The sequence below is a fragment of the Rhipicephalus sanguineus genome, chromosome 3, assembly GCF_013339695.2.
Source record: "Rhipicephalus sanguineus isolate Rsan-2018 chromosome 3, BIME_Rsan_1.4, whole genome shotgun sequence".
NCBI lineage: Eukaryota > Metazoa > Arthropoda > Arachnida > Ixodida > Ixodidae > Rhipicephalus > Rhipicephalus sanguineus.
The window spans coordinates 221,655,329-221,681,010 of record NC_051178.1 but is presented as its reverse complement, the minus strand read 5'-3'; the positions used below and the strand labels follow the sequence as shown (position 1 = coordinate 221,681,010).

Here is a 25,682-nt window from a genome sequence, read left to right as displayed (position 1 = left end):
CGCACTCAGGTTGACGCCTAGTGGCACATCTCCGTACCGACGACAAACGCCCACGATCATGATTTAACCCTTGCGGTAGCTAAAGTTCTTAACACATACGTGGACACTGCATATGGTGAATCCCGCGCAAAGATGACATCAACAAGCACATAATAAACACTAATGAAGACAATTAAATCAACACTCTGACCACGATTAAAAGCAAATAAAAGCATGACGTTTCGGCCCCCGTACGGGAGCCTTGTTTACAAGTGAAAAAAAAAATTCCTCACAGCAGCGAGTTCGAGTAGGGCACATCTTTTTAACACCACAAAAAAATGTCGTCGGAAGACGATATCTTCTGCCGGCCGTACTACATGAGTCCTCCTCCTCTATGTTGAATCGCCGCATCTGGCTCATAGCGTCGCCTTTGCAGCGCAGCCCAGAAAACACTAGCATTTTCAGCGCAGACTAAGAAACACTAGGGTCTTTAGAATCCCGTATCTGTATATTTTCTAGTAAAGGAACACACCTCCTAATACTTACGTATTGATGTTGCACCTCAGATATGCGTAACATTTGCTTTTTGATCGACAATGTTCACAAGTATGAATGGCGCTACCAGTTCAAGATGGCTGGGCATTCATCAAGTGGTTAAACTTTGGCCGGGTGGCTGAATCCGGTGACAGACAGACAAACAAAAAGACAGACAGACAGACCGAAATTTCTGCGTTTAAGTTCCCTAAGAAAGACTATCGTCTTTAAAATTTCATGTTCACAGTCTTGCCTTGGTGAGTCACCGGCATCTACTGTTCCAAGGTGCTTGATGGCTTGACCGCTGTAACTGCGTCTCCTTGCTCTGCTGAAGCTTGTAGGAATTAAGTTTACCTGTGATGCTATGTCTACTTTGTTAAAGTGCCCTCAGCTCCTGTAAAATGGTTTGCGCCTCGTGGTGCACGCGTGCCTCGCACATTAGTCGCAGTTGGGGTTAACAGCTGCCGTTGCAGACCCTTTGGTTCGATGTCTTGTCCTTGCTTGACACTTTTTCTTTGCTGATGTCTTCAACAGCTTTTGTTTCCGGAGCTTGCCACACTCTGGCTTAGAAGAAGTATTTAAGCGACTAGGCTGGGAAGAAGAAGGAATAAAAGTTAACGAGGAATATCTTGGGAACCTTTGATTTGCACACTGCTGTTTAGTAATTATTGAGTAATGAAGGTAACAGATTGCAAGAAGTGGTTGAAGGCTTAAACCGACAAACCAATAAAGTGGGGTTCAAAATGAATTTGATTGAGCCAAAGGTAGTGCACAATAACCTGGCGAAAGAGAAAGAGTTGATGACTGGAAACCAACCACTGGCGTGTATACAAGAATATATATCGGTAGGTCAGTTACTAATAGGGGAGGTTAATCACAAAAAGGAAATTCACCGAAAAATAGGGGTGGCAGAAGCGCATTCGGCAGGCACTCCCGAATTATCACCGGCCATCTGCTGCTGTCCTTAAAGTGAAAGTATGCAATCCCTGCATAGGCACCTACCAAGTGATGCACGCTCTTAGTTTCCGCCTCAGCATTGGCTGCCAGGGATGCCAGGAGATGTTCAAAGACATGCTCAAGTGTCTCCCTTTGGTGCACAACAAGGGCTTCCTGGGTGCAGCCGTAATCCCCTCTGCAGTGTTGCATACACCCCCTCCCCCAAAAAAGGCACTACCGGGCTGGCTGTGTGTTCTGGCTCTACTGTTGGAACAAATGGATGCAGTCTATGCCGTTGTGTAGTGGGACATTTAATGGCACATTTTACACTACAGCTTTGCAAATAACTACAGTAACATAGTGAAACGCTCTAGAAGGCCAATATAATACACCCAAACAACATAACGCACACAATGTGCGCGAATGCAGCATTGCCGACGTTTGACTCACCACTGGAGACCGCGAGAATGAGCGGCGATATCATCCCCATGGACCAAGCCCCAAAGCAAAAGTGCTCTATTCCTTATGACCCCATGAAACCTCTCTTGCCAGGCAGCATCACTGGCACCATCGTGGGAGCAGAGCGCCAGCTCTCGCTCGGCTAACTACGCTGTCGACTACTCTAACTACAATGCATGGGCACCATGAAGTAAAAACATTGCAGAGGGTGCCCCGCACAGTTCTCAAATATGGCACTGAAAACATGGAGGATAAGAGAGAAACTAAGAAAAGCTTAAGGACCATGCAGAATGGGCAAGGGTAGGTGTAACGCCAAGACATTGGAGGACGGCAGAATGGGTCAGGAGAAAAGGGAAGCGGATGTTCCTGTTGACATCAAAAAAATTGACCTGGGACAGACAGACAACGGGGGTGGGGTCTGTTATAGCAACGGAATGGTTACCAAGGGATGGGAAACGCAGTCGGGGAAGGCAGAGTGAAGAAATGAACAAGTTCTCTTGGATAAAATGGATAAGGCAAACTGGGGATCATTGGGAGAGCCCTTCGTCCTGCAGGGGACATAAATAGGCTTCACACTAACACCCCTCGCCTAAAATAAGTGGCTGGATCCACCCTTGATCTCCGCACAGTCACTGCATGCCGTCCCAGGCAGGTTTGAGCCATTGTGGCACATGTGAAGGAAAGAAGTGTTAATTTTAAGGACTCGTTTTTCTTTGTTATACACAATATTAATGAGCACTAACAGACAATAATGCCAAGGAAAGTAAGGAAAGTACTTTCCTTGGCATTATTGTCTGTTAGTGCTCATTAATATTGTGGCACATGTGGTCACCTTGTCCCTTGTTCAGTGCAGCTGAGCATGGACTGCCATGTACAACTCTGACAGGCACCCTCATGGGCCAAAAAATTTCATGCATAATCTTTTACATGCTGGTTGAAATAAGGAGGCTTATGCTTTACAAGTCTGAGCAGAACAGATCGTCTACAAGCTTGGCCACAGAAAGCCTCTGGAATATCCTCCGTGTGTTCCTGTAAGGGAGCAAGAAACTGAAATTTGTTTAGAAAGTACACTTGCGTTTGTTCTGACAGTTAGTACAGGTCATTCTGCTGCTCCATTGCACTAACTATGATCTTGTGCTTGAAAGAGAGAGCTAGGAATTCAAGCACTGGCGACCACTGTTGAATACAGGTATGTGAGGCAAGCCATGCTGACATTCGTCGGGCAGCAGTGGTTGCTTCTGTGGGTGACAGACAGATAAAAAAGCTTGAATCCATTTTAAATGTGTCGCTACCTACTCCACAAAATTGTGTGGGCGTTCTGTAATAAAATCAGCTTACACAGCCTGTGTTGAGGAAGTGCACGGTGGCATGCTTGCTTAATTATTTGGGCAAGCAGTGTGACAAAATAGAAGACCTGAAATCTTGCCTGAAGACCTGAAATCCTGCAGCCTTCAGGACTCCCTGGGGTCAGTACAGCAGCATCTGCTGGATGAGCCGCACGTGTACTCCCTGGAGGACCTGGAGCAGGCACGCCAGGGTGTCCTGGTGGCACAGCTGCTGGGCATACAGGACGACTGTGAGCGCCACTGCCTGGCATGTCCCATCTGCACGGGCCGTGGTTTCATCTGCGAGATCTGCAACAATGCAGACCAGCTTGTCTTCCCCTTCCAGCTGTCCCTGGCTGCACAATGCACAGGTACCCTTGCTGCAGCCTTCTTTGTGTGCTACTACAGCTCTGCCCAAGTGCTGCATTTATGACCACAGGTTCGTTTTCTGTCCACTTTTGGCAGAAAGTGACTGCTGTGTAATTAACTGCAATTCTGCTTTTTCCATGATGTCGGACGGAACGTTCCTGGTGAAACTAAAGTCAGCAAAAGTAGGCCGAAGATGCTCACTTTTATGGTGGCTAGACTTGAAAAATGGTCTTCAATGGCAGCTTTGAAATGAGTAATGTCGGTGATGAGGGCGATTTCAGAAGGACGGGCATTCCATTCTCTGGCAGTATGCAGAAAAAACGAACATTGACTGGTAGTTGAATGGGCAGATACACAGCATTTCGTGTGAGAGTGCGCAGGAAGGAGGTTTCCTGGGGAAAGTGAATGAAAAAAGCCAGAAAAAAAATTACAGCATATCCACAGGTGAATGATGAAGACCTTGGGCGAAGCTCCTGAAGCAATCATGGTCCCGGGATCCGCTTCTCGTTGAGCCCGTTTCGCAGCGGCGTCCTTGGCGCGCACCGTCTCGGGATCCACCTGGCTGCCGCCAAGCGAGCGCCAAGCAAGCGAGCCTCATGGGATCGAGAGGCTGCCGCCAAGCGAGTGCGGCGCCAGGCGGATCTCGAGGCGGTGCGCGCCCGTGAAGCCGCCGCCAAGCGCGCGCGGCGCCAGGCGGCAGCTTTTCGAGCTCGCACCTCGGGATCCTGCCGACGAGCGCGAGACGCAGCGGCCTTCCGCACCCAGCGCTCCTCGTCCTCCATGGTCTGCCAAGCAACACGATCCGGCAAGCGCACTCGTGCGGCGACTATCCGGGGAATGAGATCCCCGCGCAGCAGCCAATCGGAGAGCAGCTGCACCGCCCACGCCATCTATCGTACCTTCACCCAACCGCCATGTTGTACGCATGTCTATAAGACAGCGCCCTCTCGGAACGAGACGAGAAATGGAGATGACGACACAGATAGAGTCACTGGAAAATTTCAGAGTACCGCAAAGGTAGGCTGCACGCGGGCAACATTGAGCGGCGGCGGCCATTTCCCTTCCGGACCGTCCGGCGCGTTGGTCGCGTGTGTTGAGAAGTGACCGATCTTTTCGCCTCGATGCCGTGTTACGCTCGGCGTAACTGTAATATGTGTGTGCGTGTTTCTTCAGAAGTATATCAGAAGTGATTTCGAGCCATCGACGGTGTGAATTGACTGCGCGGTAAGCGGTGTAGCCAATGAAACGTGCGGCGAATGTTGCCATGTGCTCGCGAACTCTCTTCGTGGCTTCATCGGTCTCTTTTCGTTTCACGGCCAGGTGTGTTCGCAAGGTCCGGAGCTGTAAACATAGTTGCATTAACGTAATCACCGTGCGAGATGCCATTTACTTCGACACTTAGTGAATGTTGACTGTTTGCGCTAGCTTTGCAGTCGGTGTTCAGGTTCACTTCATAGCGCATTCGAGAACAACAGCGAGAACATTCAGCGTTGCGTCCTTCGACTGATCGCTGACGCATACCTTACTTGCGCACCATGCTTGCTATTCAGCTGGGTGTTATCTGTAATAGAAGTGGTGTGTGTACGGTAAGTGGAAGTTGTGCATGAAGTATTTGTCTCGGTTCGGAATGCCAGCAGCCGAACGCATGGGTGAATCGGCGTGCGGTAGGTAAGGTGCATCTTGTTTTGCGAATACGTTGTCATTTCCTAAGAGATACGTAGAAAATAGGCCATCAAAAATGATTGACATCACTACTCAGTTGTTTCATTTCCTATTTTTTTGTCTCCTTAATATCCCCAACGTTGCAGTGCATTTGCAAATATTGTGCTGTGTTCCGACAAAGTTTCTTTCTTTTTTTTTTTTGGCGTTGCCAGCGCGTAAACGGCGGGGGTTCGGTTTCTGCACTGCTTTTAATTTCAACTTTTTTTTTTTTGTAATGCACTCGTGTTAAAACTTCCTCGGTGCAGTGCTTTATGTTATTTTGATCAGAAATAGCACATCTCGAAGAGCTTTAACGCGCATGCTACTGCAACACAGTATGTATATAGATCTAGGGCTCGCATGAAATCGATTCCCTCAATGCTTGAGAGGATAAGCCAATTTTTTTTTTTCTGTGACCATTTCTCACGCACTAAACAGTATTGTAAGGGTACGCACGGCGGAACGCAGCATTAGCAACATTCTTTTTTGAAAAAAAAAATAAAATACGCTTAATAACATTGCCTTATACCAAGTTTATCAACAGAGTTCCACGCTTCAGTTTTGCGCAGTGGCAAATGATCATGCGACAATTGCCTTCAAGGTATACAGTACACAGTTGTTATTTTAATAAGTCTTCGATTTCGCTCTCGTGCGTGACACGCTTATAACTCGAAATGCATGCACAATCTGTTCAACAGATCGAGATATAAATAGCCGAACAAATAGAAAGGTATGTATGCAGTTTTCATATCGTTGAACATAGCGAACCGAAAAGGTGAAGTATCCTGTTGCATGAGAGCTTTTCCAGCAAAGTTTGTGTAGTTCACTGCAGAAAGGAGTGTTCTTTGAGGGGGGCGAATTCATTCCGCGGCCAACTATGCAGCCACGTACAACGACGCTCTTTGACGTTAATGTTTCCCACACGGAATGCAAAAATATACGAAATTCCCGGAGTAGCTCACCAGCAACGTTCGGCTACTGGTGAGCTACTCCCTGGCATCTGCAAGACGCGTTTAAAAAAAGCGACGAAGTACTTCTAGGGACCGTGGTACTGCTAAATGTCCGGCCGCGCTCTGCATTCAAAGCGCCTGCACCCAAAGCGCTTGGAAGGGATATGGCAGCGAGAGGTCACGTGATGCGAGTAAGCCAATCGCGTCGGCGGCGGCGCGCGGGAAACAGATACTCCGAAATTTTTCTAGTGACTCTAGACACAGAATGCTTACAGCGCCATCTAGTATATCGTCACCCAACTACAGTTTGCGCGGATGGATGGATGGATGGATGGATGCTATGAGCGTCCCCTTTATAACGGGGCGGTGACATGTCTGCCACCAGGATCGAAGAAAAAAAAGAAAAAAAAAGAAAAAAAAAGCTTCCTTGTTTCATGTTGGCCTAATACCTTATCTACATTGATTAAATCTATGTTATTATACCAAAAAATATAAATTCACGGTCTATCTCTCTGCCTCTTAAGGCAGAATGACCTTATTTTTCCCCCATTATTTATTTTTGTTCTTTATCTCTACTTTTCTGCCACCAATACTCTAACCGTCTCTTATTTCTATCGCGGACGTGTTCAGCTTTCCATTGTTGTCCCTAAAACCCAAGGCTTCATGTAGACTCGTGCCCACACGTATACCTGGGTGAATATCGCCACATTCAATCAGTACATGCTCCATCGTTTCCTTAGTTCCCCCGCAGCATGTACATTGTTCTTCTTCGTTACTGAATCTCGCTTTATAACTACGCGTTCTAAGGCAGCCCGACCTTGCTTCAAACAGTAAAGCGCTTCCCCTTGAATTATCATAAAACCTTTCCCTCCTTAATTTGTTTTTTCCCTTTCGGTAGTTACTCAGAGCCGGCTTCTTTTCCATCGCTGCCATCCAATAAGTCCTCTCCGCCTCTCTGACCTTCCGCTTAATGCTCCTTGTTGCCATATCGCCCGCACTGTTAGCCGTATATTTACTGGTGAGCCTCCTAGTTCTTTTTCTCCAGTGCGTGTCAACGCTTTTTCTATACAAATACCTGAAAACCTTCTCTGCCCATCTACTCTTCATTTTCCTCAGCCTCTCTTCGAATCTCATTTTGCTCTGCGCTTCCCTCACTTCAAAGCCTGTCCATCCCATATCACCCTTTACCGCCTCATTTGTCGTCTTCCCGTGAGCGCCCAACGCGAGGCGGCCCACCGTCCTTTGATTTACATCCATTCCTGATTGCACCTCTGACTTCTTGCACACCACTGAGTTCGCAAATGTAAGCCCCGGGACCATCACACCCTTCCACAGCCCTCGAAGCACCTCGTACCTATTGTACCCCCATAAAGCTCTGTGCTTCATAATTGCAGCATTCCTCTTTCCCTTTGCTACCGATGCTTTCTCTTCTACCTCCATACATCTATCCCCCTCATTTACCCATACTCTGAGGTACTTGTACCTGCTTACCCTCGGTATTTTTTGGCCCTGTATAAAGACCGCATGGTCTTCGTGATCATTGAATACCATCAATCCACATTTTGTTGCACTAAATCCTAGTCCTAAAGCCTCACATTCCCTTCCGCATATATCAGCCAGTCGCTGTATATCATCTTGACTGTCCGCAAATAAGACAATATCATCAGCATAAAATAGACCTGGAAGCTTCTGCTCAACCATCGTGCCGACCTGTTTGTGTGACAAATTAAATCCAATGTTGCTGCCTTCTAGCGCTTTTTCCATCCTCACCATGTACAGCATGAATACCAGCGGGGACAAAGGACGTCCCTGTGTCAGCCCCTTGCTAATTTCAATGCTGTCCTTGCTACTTATTCCTTCCCATTCTATACAAACTGTATTTTCTTGGTATATTTCCCTCAAAAGCTGTATACAGTCGTCACCTATGCCCACTTCTTTCAGTATATGCCACAAAATTTCCTGATTAACGTTGTCATACGCCCCGGTAATATCTAGATAAGCTACGTATAAGGGCCTGTTTTCTATTTTCGATATTTCTATACACTGGGTAAGAACAAACAGATTATCGTCTAACCGCCTGTCGATTCGAAATCCATTCTGAAGTTCTCCCAAAATATCATTTTGTTCTACCCACGCTTCTATTTTTAATTTTACTGCCTGCATCGCCAACCTGTATAGCACAGATGTAATGGTTAGCGGTCTATACGAGCGAATGTTATCCTTTTCTCCCCTGCCTTTACAGATTAAGTTCATTCTACTTTTTCGCCAACTGTCTGGTATTTCCCTCTCCTGTAAGCACTTTTCTACGCCTTTCAGCAGTGCTTCTTTAGTGTTATGTCCGAGTTCGTTAAAGGGGCCCTGCAACACTTTTCGAGCATGCTCAAAAAGCGCTGCCGATCGGTAGTCGAGGCTCCCGAGAACACGCGAGCCAAATATTATAGCGATGCGCACGGCCTGGAATTTACAATAAATTCTCAAAGTCAGCTGAAAATCGCTCCCTCTTCTCTCGACAAATGATGTATTAGTCCGCAAAATATGACGCGATTGTCGGCAGTTCCACCATTGGCTGATGTTATAATCACGATAACACCCTCATTATTACTTTCGTTGTTAATTTTGAGTTCAATAAGTAGATAATATGTATGTTTATATTATGTTATCGCGTTAAAAACACCGAACAAACATTAATATTAGCACTTCCGGTCTCACCGACAGCTCGTCTGCTCGTAGTTGCGTGGTTCCGTTTTCTTCGCCATGCGCAGTGCCGAAAACGTGAATATTTCTGTGCTTTTGACCATCGCCGGTTGCCGTTGAGTGGCAGCCGTTCGAGTGTTGCCTCGTCAGCTGAGAACTGCATCGTCGGCACGTTCTCACGACCGACCGAGGCACGGGCGCAGCGTGTCTCCGATAACAATGCTGGCGTCCGGTAATGGCGGCGCTTCGGGGTCGTCTGCCAGTGCCGTCTTACGAGGCGGTGTATCGGAGTATGGGCCGAAACCAATCTCAGCTGTCATTCGTTCCAAACGAGCGCGCACGTTTGCTTCCATGGTTGGCAGAGCGATGAAAACACTACGGCGTTCGAGGTGCACACCCAACATTACCAAACCGACGTGTAGTTTTCAAGCACGCGCGATACACAGCGCGATCGACTCCGCTCGACGAGAACGACGCAAGCCGACCGGAAGTGGCGGCACAGACCACGTGGTTGCGCCGAGACGCCAGAGAGAAAAAAATGAAAAAAAATGCCGGCGGCGCTGACGTCGCCTCCTCGCACCTCCGCCCTCCCTCCCTCCCCTCACGCCGCGCGCAGCTTTCCGCGCGCTCGCTGCGTTGAGTTGAGAGAGAAAGCTGCGGAACGTGATCTCTATAATTTGGTAACACCACTTAGACTTGACGGATTCGAAAATTTTTTGCGGCATATGGCTCGTGAAGAGTCATACGTCAATAATGGGACTATTCCAATACAACAAAGAAAGGTGTTGCAGGGCCCCTTTAATGAGGCTGACGGGAACCCCATCTAAGCCCGGTGTAGATCGCTTAGGAATTTTTCCTTCGGCTTTCTTCCAATTGAAATTCTCTAGTACTACATCTTCGTCGGTTGCACTCCTTTGCGTACTTTTACTCACCGGGGGAATCCCCTGGGCGACCTTTTTAAACGAATCGGCTGTTATCTTTCGGATGTAACCTAGCGCTTCATACCCTTCCAATTGATTTCCTCCTTCATCTACCATATGTTGTTGCATTGTGACAGACTTCCTACCCAGCGCTTTTAGGTGGCTCCAAAATATCCTAGGCGCGGCCTTCTTCTTTTCGCGAATCTCTGTCATCCAGCGTTCACTTTCACCTTTAATTTTTGCCTCGACTAATTTCTGCACAATGGATTTTTGCTCTAAATATATTTCCCATATTTGGTTGACTTCGTCCTGTGGCCGCTTCTCCTTTTTTGCTTGTCTGTGCTCCCGTGATGCCTCACGTCGCTTCTCGACCGCCTCCCGGATTTCTTTGTTCCACCAACTTTTTGGCTTTCTCTTTCCTTTCCAACAAATAGTTTTCTTCTCTTTTTCCATTTCTCTTGTGATTATATGTAGCAGCTCACTATACTTCCAGTCTTTACCTGGTACTTCGTCTACTTTTTCCTCGACTCTTGCGGCTATATTTGTTATTTGTTTGTCACTTAGATACAAGCTGCCAAACTTTGATTCTATGTTCTTATTATCAGTTTTATATGCCATTTGTAATATTATGCGTTTATGATCACTACCCAAGCTGTTAATGCCTTCCTCGTCTATTCTCATCTCTCTAAGTTTGTCATATATTCCTTCTGTCATGAGACAATAATCAATGCTCGATTGCCGGTTTGCGACTTCCCACGTGATCTGCCCCTCACACTTACGCCCCACGTTAACTATCTCAAGACTATGTTGCTCACAGAGATCTAGCTATAACTTGCCATTGGTGTCTGAATATCCGTCAAGGTCATGAATGTGAGCGTTCATGTCCCCTAGAAGGATTATTTCGGCATCATGACCAAATTCTTTAATATCGGTGCTTATGCATTTCACTATCTCCAGATTCTTTTCTCTGTAGTTATTCCCCGTCCACAAGTAAGCTACACCTAGCCACGTTTTCTTTCCACCTACTGTGCCCGAAACCCACATGTGCTCTGAACACGTTTGTTTCACTCTATCCAATTTTGTTCTGCTATGGATTAGCATTCCAACACCCCCACCTCTCATTTCTGATGTGATCCTGTTACATCCTTCCCAAATATAATTGTCAATATGTGGTGGCTCTTCCAAGTCTCTAAGGTGTGTTTCCGTAACCGCATAAACACCTATCTGTTCCTTGCTTAACTGCTCCTCGATCTCTAACCATTTTGCCTTTTTTCTGCCACCCTGCATGTTTATGTAACTAATTGCAACACGCGCCTTCTCCCTTCTTTTACCTTTTCTCTGGTTTTTCGCTATACTGCCTGTCAGAGTCCCCCTGGTTGTTTTCCTCATGACAAGCTACCCTGGGCACCGAAGGGCCCGCGTGCCCCCCAAAAAAGCTACTGCGCGTCCTGCCAGTCGCCAGCCCACCTCATGACCAAGCCTCTTATCGAAGTGAATTCTGTCTCTTTGGAAACCGCCCCACCTGTGCACCTCCCTGTTTATATCCACTACCTCGAAGCCCTTCTCTCGACTAATTCGCCATATCTCTTTGTTTGCGTCGACAACCGCTCTTTGCAAGTTGATATTTCCCACTGGTACTTCCGGTATTGTGCATACCACTATCTGCACCTGAGGGGAAATGGCGCGCATGTCATCGACCCCTTTCGCCAATGTGGTTGCTAGTTCGGCTGATTCTTCATTCAAGACGTCGTTTAGACCTCCCGCGATTATCACGAGGTTACGTCCATTAGCCTTAGTTGCGAGTTTTGCGCTAGCTTGTCTCATCACTGATCCCAGCCTATGTCCCGGGAACTTCCCTATTAAAACTCGTTTGTCGCCTCTCACCCTTTCCTTGACTGCTTCTTCGCATCTAGCTGTCCCATAGAGATGCGCGCATCTCTATGGGACAGCGCCCTCTATTGTACGGTAAGGGAACACTACGGGGTACGCCTGATGGATCGACGATCGACAACCGACCAGGTCTTGCTGTAAGGAGCTTCGCCCCTAATAATACTAGGTGAGCACTCTTGCGGCAAGGCGCATCTGGGATTTTAGAGCAGATACACTTGTCATGAACCTGGCAGCGCGGTTCTCAAGGGAATTAGTGATAATTACTTCATGGTTGTCGTAAATAGTACAGGCAATTCTAGTTTAGATAAGATTGACGTTTTGTATGCAAGTAGGTTGACTGGAAGAGATGCTGATAAGTTATGGCACAGATAACCTAGTTAGTGATCACAAGAATTAGTTAATTAGTTAATATGATGGGTTCAGGACAGATCACTATATATATATGTACTCGTAGGCATTTAAACGTCACACACTGAGTTAAGGTGTTGCTGTTAACCCTTTGAGGGTAGATTCTTTTCGCCAAATGTGACACACCCCAGGGTCGATTTTTTTATTGCTGATTTAAATTCTTCAAATAAAGCTATTTCAGAAAAAAATTGTAATTTTTTAGGGTGATCATAAAGTGACAAAAATATTCTTTGTGTTGTTACATACACATGGTTTATTCATGGGTAACAGCGAGCTGAATTCCAAAAAAGCTTATACGACGGTAAAAAAAAGTTACAGTTTCGCCGTAACGGCGAAGCAATGAATGCGATAGCAATAAATTGGAATGTAACGCGAAGAACGGAAAGCAGCTCGAAATTGCCAGCGCATCGCTCGAGCCCAAAGGACGCACGAAAAGAACGCACACAGGAGAAGCGCGAACTATCATGCGTCACAGCTCGACACTGGAAGCGCACTGCTCAAACATACAGCAGGGCGCACGAAACAAACGAACAGGTACACACAGGACGAGCGCGAACTAACTGTCCCAGTTGTTACGTATTTCTGTTTGAACAGCGCGCTCCTTTCGCAAACGCGGCCGCTGCAGCGAGCGAAGCTACGTTCGTACCCTCTGTGACGGTTATCAACGCTCGACGCTGTCCGCGAAGCAGTGTTCGAGAAGCTTCGCGATTGTAGTAGATCGTTTTGTTAAGATTGCGCGCCGCACGCGAATGTTCCAGCTTTGTCGAGAGATAACGCCGCCACCAGCGATATCGCTGGAAAGTTCGATAGCGCTTGTATAAAAGCCGACGCGCTTGACCCCTTGTCAGTTGATCGACGGTCGGCGCTCTGTTCGCCGCAATCAGTGCATACCGGGTGTGTTGGTGTGTTGCTGTAAATTAACTCTCCGTTTCTCGGCCACAAGTTCGGCCAAATGAACAGTGTCATCTTGAACACGCCGGCTGCTGTCCTCATCGACGTAACGACCACGTGACATCTGGTGAAGGTGCTTCTCCGTCCATGTACCGAACACCCCACCCCCCCTCCAACCGTGAGCCAAGCCCACATCGTCAAGGGCACTCCGGTGCCACCGCTGACCAGCGAGCCAGCCGCAGACAGCAAGGTCTCCCACCAGAATACGGACTCCTACCGGACAAGCCAAAAACCACGGCAACGAAGACAACAGGGACGATGACTGCCGCAGTGTCCCCTACGGCGATCGTGATGCAGCCACCCAGGGAGCCGCCGACCTTCCGTGGTTCGCCATGTGAAGACCCCGAGACTTGGCTGGAGACCTTCGAAAGGGACTCAACATTTAATAACTGCAACTGCGAGGACAAGCTGCGCCACGTATACTTCTACCTAGAAGACACCGCAAGTACGTGGTTCGAGAACCGAGAATCCGCCCTACAAACATGGGATCTCTTTCGGACGACGTTCCTAAGCACGTTCACGAGCGTGGTCCGCAAGAAACGGGCCGCGGTGATGCTGGAGACCCGTGTGTAGCTGCCCAATGAAAAAAATTACACCATCTCCCGCTAAAGGGGACCATGAGGCGATGCGAAGCCGGAGCACTTGCACGATCGCGTTCCGTTGGCGTTCGTTGGGCATGCTACCGACCTCGCGTCGTGGAACGCGAAGAGGGACGCTACGCGCGTCGTATCTTCCATCTAGCCTGGCCGTTAATTCTCACAGGGCGAGCGGGAAACGCGGTCGACAGGCGGGCGAGAGGGGGGCAGCGTAGGAGAGGAGAGAGAAGGGGAGGGGACGCGCATGCGCTCGAGCTCATCGCGGCGTTGCGCAGGAGAGAATTTCGGCATCTCTAGCCCGCGTTTCAGAGGAAGAGTGGAAAGGGGGAGTGGAGAGGGGTGGGGAGAGGGGAAGGGGAGAGAGAAAGTGGAGAGGGAGAGGGTGAATGGAGAGGAGGTGTGCGGGAAGGGTATGCGCATGCGCAGTAAGGGTGGTCACGCCGCACACCACCACCGCCGGATTGAGCTCGACCTTAAGATACTTCGCATCTAATATTGCCATCTACACGGAAGAGATGAATCGCCTGTTTCGACACGCCGACCCAAGTATGCCCGAAGAGAAGAAAGTGAGATTCCTCATGCGGGTTGTCAAACAGGAACTCTTCGCTGGATTGATAAGGAACCCGCCGAAGGCGGTCGCTGAAATTGCCTCGGAGGCTTCCACGATCGAGAAAACGCTTGAGATGCGAACGCGGCAATACAACCGCAGCTTCTCGGCTACAAGCTACGCCGACGTTCAAGCACTAGGATCCGCCGACCTGCCTGACACGATTCGAGCAATCGCGCAAGAGGAGCTGCGAAAAATTCTACCTTCGTCGCAACCTCAAGTACATTCCATCGCCGACGTCGTGCGCCAGGAGATCCAGCATTCACTCGGCGCGCCTCAGCTAGCACAGCCGCAGCCGCAAGTTATGAGCTATGCTGCTGCAGCCCGCCGTCATGCTCATCCTCCACGCCCACGGCAAAACGCCACACCGCTGCAGTACCGTCGCGAGACTCCGCCACCGACGCCCTACCGTCCACCTGTCGGCCAGCGCTACACCCCGAGGAAGACCGATGTCTGGCGTGCCCCCGACAACCGCCCGCTCTGCTACCACTGCTGGGAGGCCGGCCACACGTACCGCCGCTGCCAGTACCGACAGGTGGGGCTACGCGGATTCTCCGTCAACGCGCCGCGCCCGCAGGCAGGCGAACGGCTTCGCGACATCGACGACTACCTCACCGGCACACAGTGGCCAGAACGGCGACCTTCCGGCTCGCCGTCACCCGGCCGCTACATGTCACCGCACTGCCGGCAGTACGCTGGCCCAAACCGGGGCCGGTCACCTAGCCCGTATCCGGAAAACTAAGGTAGCAACCGATGGAGGTGCGGTTGCTGTACGACGAAAACCGAAGATCCTCCGCGGCCGCCGCCGACGACAACGCGACGAGACCTGCAGAACACGACGCAAACCGGACGGAGCCCTCACGACGAAACTTCGCGGCCTGAAGAAAACCTGACGCCGCAACGTCGAGACAGCGGGACAAATCGACGCAGCCGTGATCCGATGCCACGACCTAACCGCAACGCAAGACGACGAACTAACGACCTCGACGTTCTTATCGACGGCCACAGCGTCCAGGGGCGTAGCCAGGGGGGTGGGGTGGAGGGATTCAAACCCCCCCCCCCGAAATTTTTCAGTTTTGCTGGCGTATATATACACGCGCACATACAAACGCACGCACGAACAAGTATGGTTGAACCCCCCCCCCCCCCCCGAAACAAATTTCTGGCTACGCCTCTGACAGCGCCACAGCTCTCGTCGATACCGGAGCTGACTATTCCGTCGTCAGTGGGCCATTCGCCACCAGACCGCTTGGAGTGGACCCGAAATCCGGACAGCTGGAGGCCACCTGATAACGCCGATTGGTGTCTGCACGGCGAGAGTCACCATCAATAACCGGACTTATCCTGCGAGCTTTGTAATCCGAGAAAACTGCTCCAGGGATGTGATACTTGGAATGGACTTCCTAAGTGACCACGGCGCTGTCATCGACCTGAGGTCTCTTTCGATAACACTAACCTCAGACAAAGCGCTCCCGCCCACGTGACGCCAGGGAACCATGCACTGAATGTGATAGAAGAGCAGGTGACCGCTCCGCCGCGCTCCAGCGTCATTATTTCCGTCGGCACCGAAAAACCTGCGAACCTTGAAGGCGTCATCGACGGCAACCAGCAACTACTCCTGAACCGTCAAATTTGCGTCGCAAGAGGTATCGCCGAGCTGCGTGACGGTAAAGCAAAGGTAGTGCTGACAAACTTCAGCTACGAATACAAGCACGTGAACAAGGTCATGACGGTCGCCTTCATGGAGGAAATTGTGGAAGCCAGCAATGCCTTCACCATCACAGATTTAACCGAAGCTTCCGCGAAAACGCCAGGGCCGGAACCTGCTTTTGACGTCAATCCAAGTCTTCCCCAGCGCAAGCAAGAACAGATCAAATCCCTGCTTCAACGATACAAGGACTGCTTCTCGTCGTCATCAAGAATTCGGCAAAGTCCGGTGGCGAAACACCGAATTATAACGGAGGAAAGTGCGAGGTCCGTCCGTCAGGGCCCCTACAGAGCTTCGACTAGAGGGTGTGACGCGATAAAGAAACAAGTCGACGAGATGCTAAGCAACAACATCATCCAGGCGTCCAAGAGTTCGTGGGCGTCACCCGTGGTGATAGTGAAGAGGGACGGGACACTGCGCTTCTGCGTTGATTATCGGCGCCTGAATAAAATCACAAAGAAGGACGTGTACCCCCTCCCACGGATAGACGACACCCTGAATCGACTTCACAACGCGACGCACTTTTCGTCGATGGACCTCAGGACCGGGTATTGGCAGATCGAAGTAGACGAAAGAGACCGAGAAAAGACCGCTTTTATAACACCCGACGGCCTCCTTGAGTTCAAGGTCATGCCTTTCGGTCTTTTATCGGCACCTGCGACGTTCCAGCGCGTCATGAACGCCGTACTGGCCGGATTGAAGTGGCAGGCGTGCCTTGTGTATTTGGACGACGTCGTCGTGTTTTTCTCGACCTTCGATGAGCATCTCCGGCGGACTGAGGCAGTACTTCAAGCAATCAAGACCTCTGAACTGACCCTGAAGCCAGAAAAGGGCCGATTCGCATACGACGAGCTCTTGTTTCTGGGTCATGTGATCAGCAACTCTGGAGTGCGCCCAGACCCGCGGAAAACAGCTGCCATCGCTGACTTCGCGCCACATACCGAGAAGAAGGCCGTGCGCCGATTTCTCGGCTTATGCGCCTATTACAGACGCTTCGTCAAAAACTTTTCACGGATCGCCGAACCGCTGACGCTTCTCAGGAAGACTAACGTGGAATTCATGTGGGAAACGGCGCAAGTGCAAGCCTTTGAAGAACTTAAACAACGCCTGCAAACGCCACCCATACTTGCGCATTTCGACGACTGCGCCGATACGGAAAGACACACCGACGCAAGCAGCGTAGGACTTGGTGCCGTCCTTGTGCAAAAGGCTGACGGGCTTGAAAGGGTTATCAGTTATGCTAGCCGGTCACTATCCAAGGCAGCAGCCAGCTATTCCACGACTGAAAAGGAATGCCTTGCCGTCCTCTGGGCTACGTCAAAGTTTCGCCCCTACCTCTATGGCAGGCCCTTCGAAGTTGTCAGTGACCATCACGCCTTATGTTGGCTAGCTAACTTTAAGGACCCTTCAGGTCATCTCGCACGATGGAGTTTGAGGCTTCAAGAATTCGACATTACCATCGTCTACAAGTCCGTACGAAAACACCCTGACGCCGACTGCCTGTCTCGTGCCCCCGTCGACGCGCCGCCGCAAGACGACGACGATGACTGCTTCCTCGGAACTATAAGTGCCGACGACTTCGCCGAAAGGCAACGAGAAGACGCGGAACTGGGGGGCCTTAGGGAGTACCTCGAGTGCAAGACCGCCGTTGTTCCGAAGGTATTCAAGCGAGGACTGCCGTCGTTTTTCTTACGGAACGGCGTTCTCCTGAAGAACTTCTCACCACTTCGAACCGACTACCTTCTCGTCGTGCCCTCATCATTGCGACCAGAGGTCCTCCAGGCCCTACACGACGACCCGACGGCTGGACACCTCGGTGTTTCCCGCACGCTCGCCAGAATACAGGAGAAATACTACTGGCCACGCCTTGCTGCCGACGTCGCCCACTACGTTAAGACTTGCCGAGATTGCCAGCAACGGAAGACACCGCGCCGATTAGGCCAGCGGGACTTCTGCAGCCAATCGAACCACCCCAACGGCGTTCAAGCAAATTTGGATGGACCTACTGGGGCCATTCCTGACGTCGACTTCCGGCAACAAGGGGATCGTCGTAGCAACTGACTACCTCACCCGCTACGCCGAGACAAAGGCTTTGCCCAAAGGCAGTGCCGCCGAGGTAGCCAAGTTCAGGTAGCACCTTTTCGTGCTATAGTGTCTGAGCAGGGGTCATGGCAAGGTGTTCTCTCTAGGTTCCTGCAGAAACAACTGAAGCTACTCAGTGTGACGGATCCGTTTGGTGTGAGGAATTCTAAGGATATTGTAGACTTTTTAACTGAGCAACACGAAGAACCACACGGAAACTTGGCGTTTTCCATTGATGTAGAAGATTTATTTTATAGTATTCCGCAGGACCGCCTTTTAGAGGCAGTTCGTGATCACGTTGAAAACGGGGGTGCTGTTGATTTTCAAAATGCCTGTGGCATGTCAATTGATAACTTTTTAGAGCTACTTTCTTTTTATCTTAAAGGAATCGCCACAATACTCACTGGCAGTAGAGCAACTGGCGTGCACGGAAGAAAACTGTGCGTGCGCAAAGCAAGCGAGAAACCTCTAATACTCCTTCGTCTTATGGCCGAAGAGACGGAAGCAGTTTCTTGTGAGTCCCACAACAGGAAACGCAACCACAACGGCATCGTTTGTGTTAGCACCTGCACGATGTAATCGTGCCCCGGGGAGCGATAATCAAGAGAGCGGTCACTCTTTGAGAAATTCTAATGCAGACAATCATCAGTTTGAAGGCGCAAGAAGCAGGAATCGCCCGAAAGGTGAAACTGGAACTAGTCGCCGCACGCCCGCGCATGACCGGATGCGCAAATTATTGCTGCCGCATCGCTGTAGCAAAGCATAAGAAGAAAAAAAATTGGCCGCGTATCTGCATGCTCCGCTTCAAATGCCGTGTAAAAACGATAGAGGAGGCGCTGCGTCTACGCTGCGTGAGATATGGACGCCATCTGGTAATACACCGGGAAACATGAGCTTGTGCAGAGGGTTTCCTTCCTCCGTGGCAGAGGGTGTTCGTCGGCGCGCATAGCATGGCATTTTCAGCGCAGCCGCAGCCGCAGCTTAAAGGAGTACTGACATGAATTTTAAAATTTTTCGGGTTGTTGCTCTAAATGAAAGCACGGGTGTCGGGAACCCTAAAAAGAGTGTCGTGGTGCCTGGGGATGCAATGCATATATTTTTAATACCGCTACTTTCAACCAGCAGTTTCGGTTTCGATTTCGAGAGGGCGGCTTCATAGTGACGTGTCAAGTCTGCCCGTGACGTCACGGGCAGACTGCAACCCACGAAATATGCACCTGCTGTCGTTTGCTGTCAGTCGACGTGGTTCATGATGAGTGAACACCCGTCCAGTGCCTCCGACAGCGATTTCTGTTATTTGGGCTGCATGCAGAACCCAGATTTCGCAAACCAAGTGAGCTGACTTGAAACGTCATAGGACTCTCCATGCGGTGAAGCTGCCTTGCAGATGCTGGGAGACGAAAACTTTAAAACCAAACTTAAATATTTATGCTTGTTTCCCGGATGCGGTGTGGGGAGAGCGTTAACACTACATGCCAAGGAAACCAAAAACGTCCGTTTTGCTGCACTTCAAAATCGTGTCGTACTCCTTTAAGAAACTAGGGTCTTTAGAATTATGTATCTATGTATTTTCTATTAAGGGAACACACTACCTAATACTTACCTAGTGATGTTGCGCCTCAGATATGCGTAATATTTACTTTTTGATCGACAACGTTCACAAGTATGAGCAGCCGTACCAGTTCAAGATGGGTGGGCGGTAAGCAAGTGGTCCAACTTTGGCCAGGTGGCTGAATCGGGTGACAGACAGACAGACATACCAAAATTTCTGCGTTTAAGTTCCCCAAGAAAGACTATCGTCATTAAAAAACGGAGAGACATTGGCGCTAGAAAAAAATTTCATGTATTCGCGCAACGTGGCAGCACATGCTAAACAAGAAACATTAACGGAAAGGTGCGCTTTTTAAACATCGACCACCTTGCAGGTGTTCGCAGAGGATTTCCATGTACGTTATTGACCCTGAGAGGGTTAACCCTTTGCGGTCCAAAACCTTTACCCACTTTCCGGCTCTAGCGGTCCGAAACTATTTCGCCAGTTTCTGGCGCCGCGAATAAAAACACAAGCTGTGGAAGAGAAACGCACAGGATATTTATTTTTGCTCCTGCATTCTGCAGGCAACTCTTTTAGTGATATTTGGGCAACGTATGATACCGCTCAAAGCATTCCCCTGTGTGCAGGCCAGGGTTATTACTGCAGGTTTCCACCGCCGCCGTCGTCGTCTTCGTCACTCACTTCTGTCGAATCACTGTCATCACTGTCTGGTGGAGGCACGTAATTCTCTTCCTCACTAAAGTCATCCTCGCTTTCGCTAAAAGCACCGCCGTAAAACGCACGCGGTGAAAACGTGGCCATGCTTCTCAGCGAACCGCGCGCGCGAGTGGGTACGCTCTAGGCCCCGTGCTGATCATAGTGCTGCACCCTAGTGTCAAAAAAGTAAAACCTCAACAAACAAAGCTCACTTATTCCTCAAGAGATGGCCCTTCATGTATACAAAAAATGCGCGCGACTCGCGGTGAGAAAACAGCAAAATTTAAACCACGAACACCCTTGTCGGGCGGGGCCCGACAGCGGACCGCTACGGCCGTGTTGCGTTGTCGGGCGCTGCCCGACAACGGACCGCAAAGGGTTAAGGGAGTAAGAAGGCACTACGTAGTTGTGTTGGCGATGAAAGGACACGTGGGAGCACTTAATGACGACATACACAATTGGTTGCACCATGCCTGGATGCCATAGCCTGGATTTGGAGGAGCTCTTCCTGGAGAGCGGCGGAGTCGGAAGAATTCATTATTGGTCATTACAAAACAGTCACCCTTGAAAAGGCGTATATATTAGATGATACGTTAAATAGTAAGGCAATAATATATATGAGGAAGAGGGATCACGTGTTTATTTTCATGAGTATGATGCGTGTGTTCTTCAATAAATCTGAGTTGATAGCGCTCTGTAGTGTGCTCTGTTTCTGTGTTCGTGTTTCTTGCGCTGAATTTAATGGCGCATATACATGGTACCGCGAATGCGGCATCGCCGACATTCGACTCACCTCGAGAGGTCCACGAGAAACAAGCTGCGGTACCGTCCCCATGGACCCCCCGCGGGAGACGTCTGTCCACGCACGCTGCCAGACTGTTTTCAGTGCACCGGCCTAACCTGGCGCGCGAGGCGGCGCTGCTGGTGCCACCGCGCCAGAGCACGAGCTCCGACCGAAGGGCGAGCCCGCATGACGGAGGAAGAAAGCGATGCCAGAGGCCAGTGGCTCGTGATATCGACCGAATCCACGTTCGCTGTCTTTCGTCCTCGTTCGCTCTATCGATTACGCTGACTACGCCAACGGCGATGTCGAACAACGCAGGAACAGACGCCTAAGAGCTGCGCTTTAAAAGCACAGCGCGTATCGTAGAACGCCGTGGACTCGAATCGGCGTGCACAACTCAGTCTCACGATGATTTGGACACGCCTAATTCACTCCATATTCTTCATTAAATTTGTATAACAATGTTCTTGCAGAATTTCGCTTTCGCAATTTGTTTAGGAGCGCTAGATTTCACAAATGAACAGCGCGTACATAGCCTCAGCCGTGCGCCCGTCGCGCGGAAAGACTATATATATGGCGGACGCCGCCGGAGCGGAGGCGTGGCGGTGACGTGAACAGCGTCATCGCCGCGCCGCTACGTCACTGCCCCGCCCATTCGCCAGACTCTCCCCATCGACGGCTCGGGGGGGGGGGGGGGGGGGGGTTTGCGGACGCCTACGAGATCCCATGCGCGGCGCGCTTGCGGCAGTTATGCTTGAGCGCGTGCGTCTTCATGGGACGCCTGAAATCTTCTTCTAAAATCCATCTAGCGTGTACACATCATTTAATTACCGAAATTTCTTGTACATACTTGCAGCTCTTGGGAATTTTTGGTCTTGCCTTGCCCAAAATGAAACTTCGCGCACCAATCGCTTTTTGCGGAAGTAATCGCGTCGGCATATTTTTCTGGTATCCTAGAAGGCCACAACTAAGCAACCTGGAGGCGCTGCACCTTTCCTAATCATCGAAATTCTTTATTTCGGCTCTGAGTATGTTGCTTAAGATTTAATCATTTCATTTCGAAAAAGTGATCTAAAAAATAGCAGCGGCCACTGTTTGTTTTACACAAAATAAGATAAACTTTTGACTTCCTCCAAACATGTTTATAGTACACATACAATGCGGTATCGCATGCAACTGCCATGAAATAATGCTTATCATATGTGCGACCATCTCGATCATAGGAGATTCGAGCCACTTTGAAATTTCAGTGACTATATCTTCAATACTGATAATTTGGCGAGCTGTTACGGATTAATTAATATGAAAACGGTCAGACGGAAAGAGTGATGAAAAGGCTGAAAAACACACGAACACAACTGTTTGCATTCCTGCGCTTTTCAGTATTTGTCTCTTCCCGTCACGCCGTTTTCGTGATAATGTAACGAATTCAACAGTGAACATAAAGCCTGGACAAAATGTGAGAAGTTATTTTATTTATTATCAATTCAGGGCTTATCCCTGCTAGCTGCGAACGGCGGCCGGTTGCAAACGTTGAAATCCAGCGGCCGTGACACCACCTTCCCGTTTTCTCTTATTTCTATAGTTTTTTTTTTTCTAGTTCCCACCTTTCAGCCCGCGGCACCTTTGTCATCGGTTCCGGTTGTTTCCGAACGCTGTCGCGTTGCAGTGGCGTGCGTTGCCCCGCAATGCCATGTGGTACTGATGTTGGTTGCCGTGGAAAGCGCGTGTATCCCTTTCCTTTCGAGAGTTTGGTTGTCTGTGGTTATTTGCGGAACGGGCCACAGACTCAAGCTTACCTCAGCAAAACATGCAGAGACAAAAAAGTGCAGAAATGCGGCTGGTGGGCGACGACAAGATTTCACGTCAAACAAATATACATGACAGCCAACACACACGTTGCGAGCGCCTCACAGGGACAAAGTTAAGGTGGGCCGCTTTTGACAGCTATACGGTAAACAACAAAAAAAAAGAAGGGGGGCGGGGATAAATGCTTTCCTTATACACGTCTCTGTTTTCTTATTTTTTATTATTGTTTTGTTATGCCTCCAGCTTGTGAGCCCAAATTTTGGCTTCCCTGTCTACTTCCAGTCTGTGCAAACCACAAAACCTTTCGTTTTGGTCCTTTGATGTTAGCTGCTGTAAGGCTCTGGCGAATCTTCGTTGCACACCAACGTGATTGTCTTCTGGCAATCTCCGTCATGTGGTTCTGTCATCCATTACTGTTTATTTTTTTCTATTATGTATTGTCTACAAAGGCTCCCGTGCTCGATCCAACAAAGGCACGTAACTCGACTGTCCTACAGCAGCCATGGTTTTCCATGTTACTATAGTATACGTGTGTAAATATGAAAACGTGGTTGTCACTTGACCCGGCCGTCTCGAAAAATGGGTAAGCGATTGTAACGCATGAATATATATATATATATATATATATATATATATATATATATATATATATATATATATATATATAATATTGCTTGAGCTGATCCCCGCCATTTCGTGGTTTTGTTTTTTGAGTTAAAGAAAACTGCAGTTGTGGCCTATTATTGTCAGCTTAATTCTTCGAGATATTGGTTACTCCAGTGATCGGCCTTATATATACATCAATTTGATGACATTGCCCTGCTAAGAACTGTCAAGAAATTTGAAAGCCACTTGTAATGAATATATAATTCCGCAGCCTTTTCGACAAAATTACGAGGAGTGCGTCACTATATTCGTAGAATCCGTTAGTATCAAGCATTCGAAGCGGAATTACTTTTAGGCACAGTATCATGTATCAGACATCATGAAAAAGATTCAACGTATGTTTTTACATGCACTTTCTGTGTATAAAGAACATGAACGTGTATTGTTAGATGTTTCAAATAAAATCTTGTCAAGCATATTCAGCTAATTAAACTCAAAGGTGCTGAAGAAATGTCACGGAAATCAATACATTAAAATAACAAACGATGCATTTATTACACGTACATAAATAAAACAACCACTTTTTCAGACGTTCAGCGCCATATAATGTTGCTACGCGCATTGTGGAATATTCTTTCAGACAAAGCAAAAAGTTAGTCATGGAAAAAAAATGCCAGGAGCTCGTCACGTACACGGAAACTTAAGTGGCTATTTAACCAGATTATGTGAACGGACTCAACTGAATGTATGATATGTCATGACTGCGATAGATGAGACAGGATAAATCGATGTAATGCGACGCAGCCAGCAAAGAGCTGCATACATCGTCTTGTATGTCACTAAGGAAAATGCGTGTCATGGTTTTCATGCTAACTCCTATTATTTACGTTCGTCACACAGTGACGTCGCCAGATACCAATTTTGGTGTATATCAAGCTAGTGAAACGGCCACCAGCGCCCCATGAGCGTGGCACGTAAGTCATGCTGTACATGATATGCGTGTCATGATTTTCATGTTAACTCGTGTTATATAAGTTCTTCGCACAGTCACGTCGCAAGATACCAATTTTGGTTTATATCAAGCTAGCGAAACGACCGCCAGCGCACCATGAGCGTAGCACGTAAGTCATGCTGCACATGACATGCGTGTCATGATTGTCATGTTAACTCGTGTTATATAAGTTCTTCGCACAGTCACGTCGCAAGATACCAATTTTGGTGTATATCAAGCTAGCGAAACGGCCGCCAGCGCACCATGAGCGTGGCACGTAAGTCATGCTGTACATACCATGCGTGTCATGATTTTCATGACAACTCCTGTTATTTATATTCGTCACACAGTCACGTCAGAAGATACCAATTTTGGTGTATATCAATCTAGCGAGACGGCGGCCAGCGCACCATGAGCGTGGCACGTAAGTCATGCTGTACATGACATGCGTGTCATGATTTTCATGTTAACTCGTGTTTTTATGTTCGTCACACAGTCACGTCGCCAGATACCAATTTTGGTGTATATCAAGCTAGCGAAACGGCCACCAGCGCCCCATGAGCGTGGCACGTGAGTCATGCTGTACATGACATGCGTGTCATGATTTTCATGTTAACTCGTGTTATATAAGTTCTTCGCACAGTCACGTCGCAAGATACCAATTTTGGTGTATATCAAGCTAGCGAAACGGCCGCCAGCGCACCATGAGCGTGGCACGTAAGTCATGCTGTACATAACATGCGTGTCATGATTTTCATGACAACTCCTGTTATTTATATTCGTCACACAGTCACGTCGCAAGATACCAATTTTGGTGTATATCAAGCTAGCGAAACGGCCGCCAGCGCACCATGAGCGTGGCACGTAAGTCATGCTGTACATAACATGCGTGTCATGATTTTCATGACAACTCCTGTTATTTATATTCGTCACACAGTCACGTCAGAAGATACCAATTTTGGTGTATATCAAGCTAGCGAAACGGCCGCCAGCGCACCATGAGCGTGGCACGTAAGTCATGCTGTACATAACATGCGTGTCATGATTTTCATGACAACTCCTGTTATTTATATTCGTCACACAGTCACGTCAGAAGATACCAATTTTGGTGTATATCAATCTAGCGAGACGGCGG

The 25,682-nt window shown here is 48.9% G+C and overlaps 1 protein-coding gene across 1 annotated transcript in view; it reads left to right on the top strand.

Annotated features, from left to right (window-relative positions):
* LOC119388327 (run domain Beclin-1-interacting and cysteine-rich domain-containing protein) overlaps positions 1-25,682 on the top strand; it is a gene marked incomplete in the record, with an annotated part of 358,140 nt that overhangs the window by 221,421 nt on the left and 111,037 nt on the right. Inside the window, 1 exon segment of the mRNA XM_037656030.2 lies at positions 3,357-3,604. Coding sequence (XP_037511958.1) covers positions 3,357-3,604 — 248 coding nt within the window.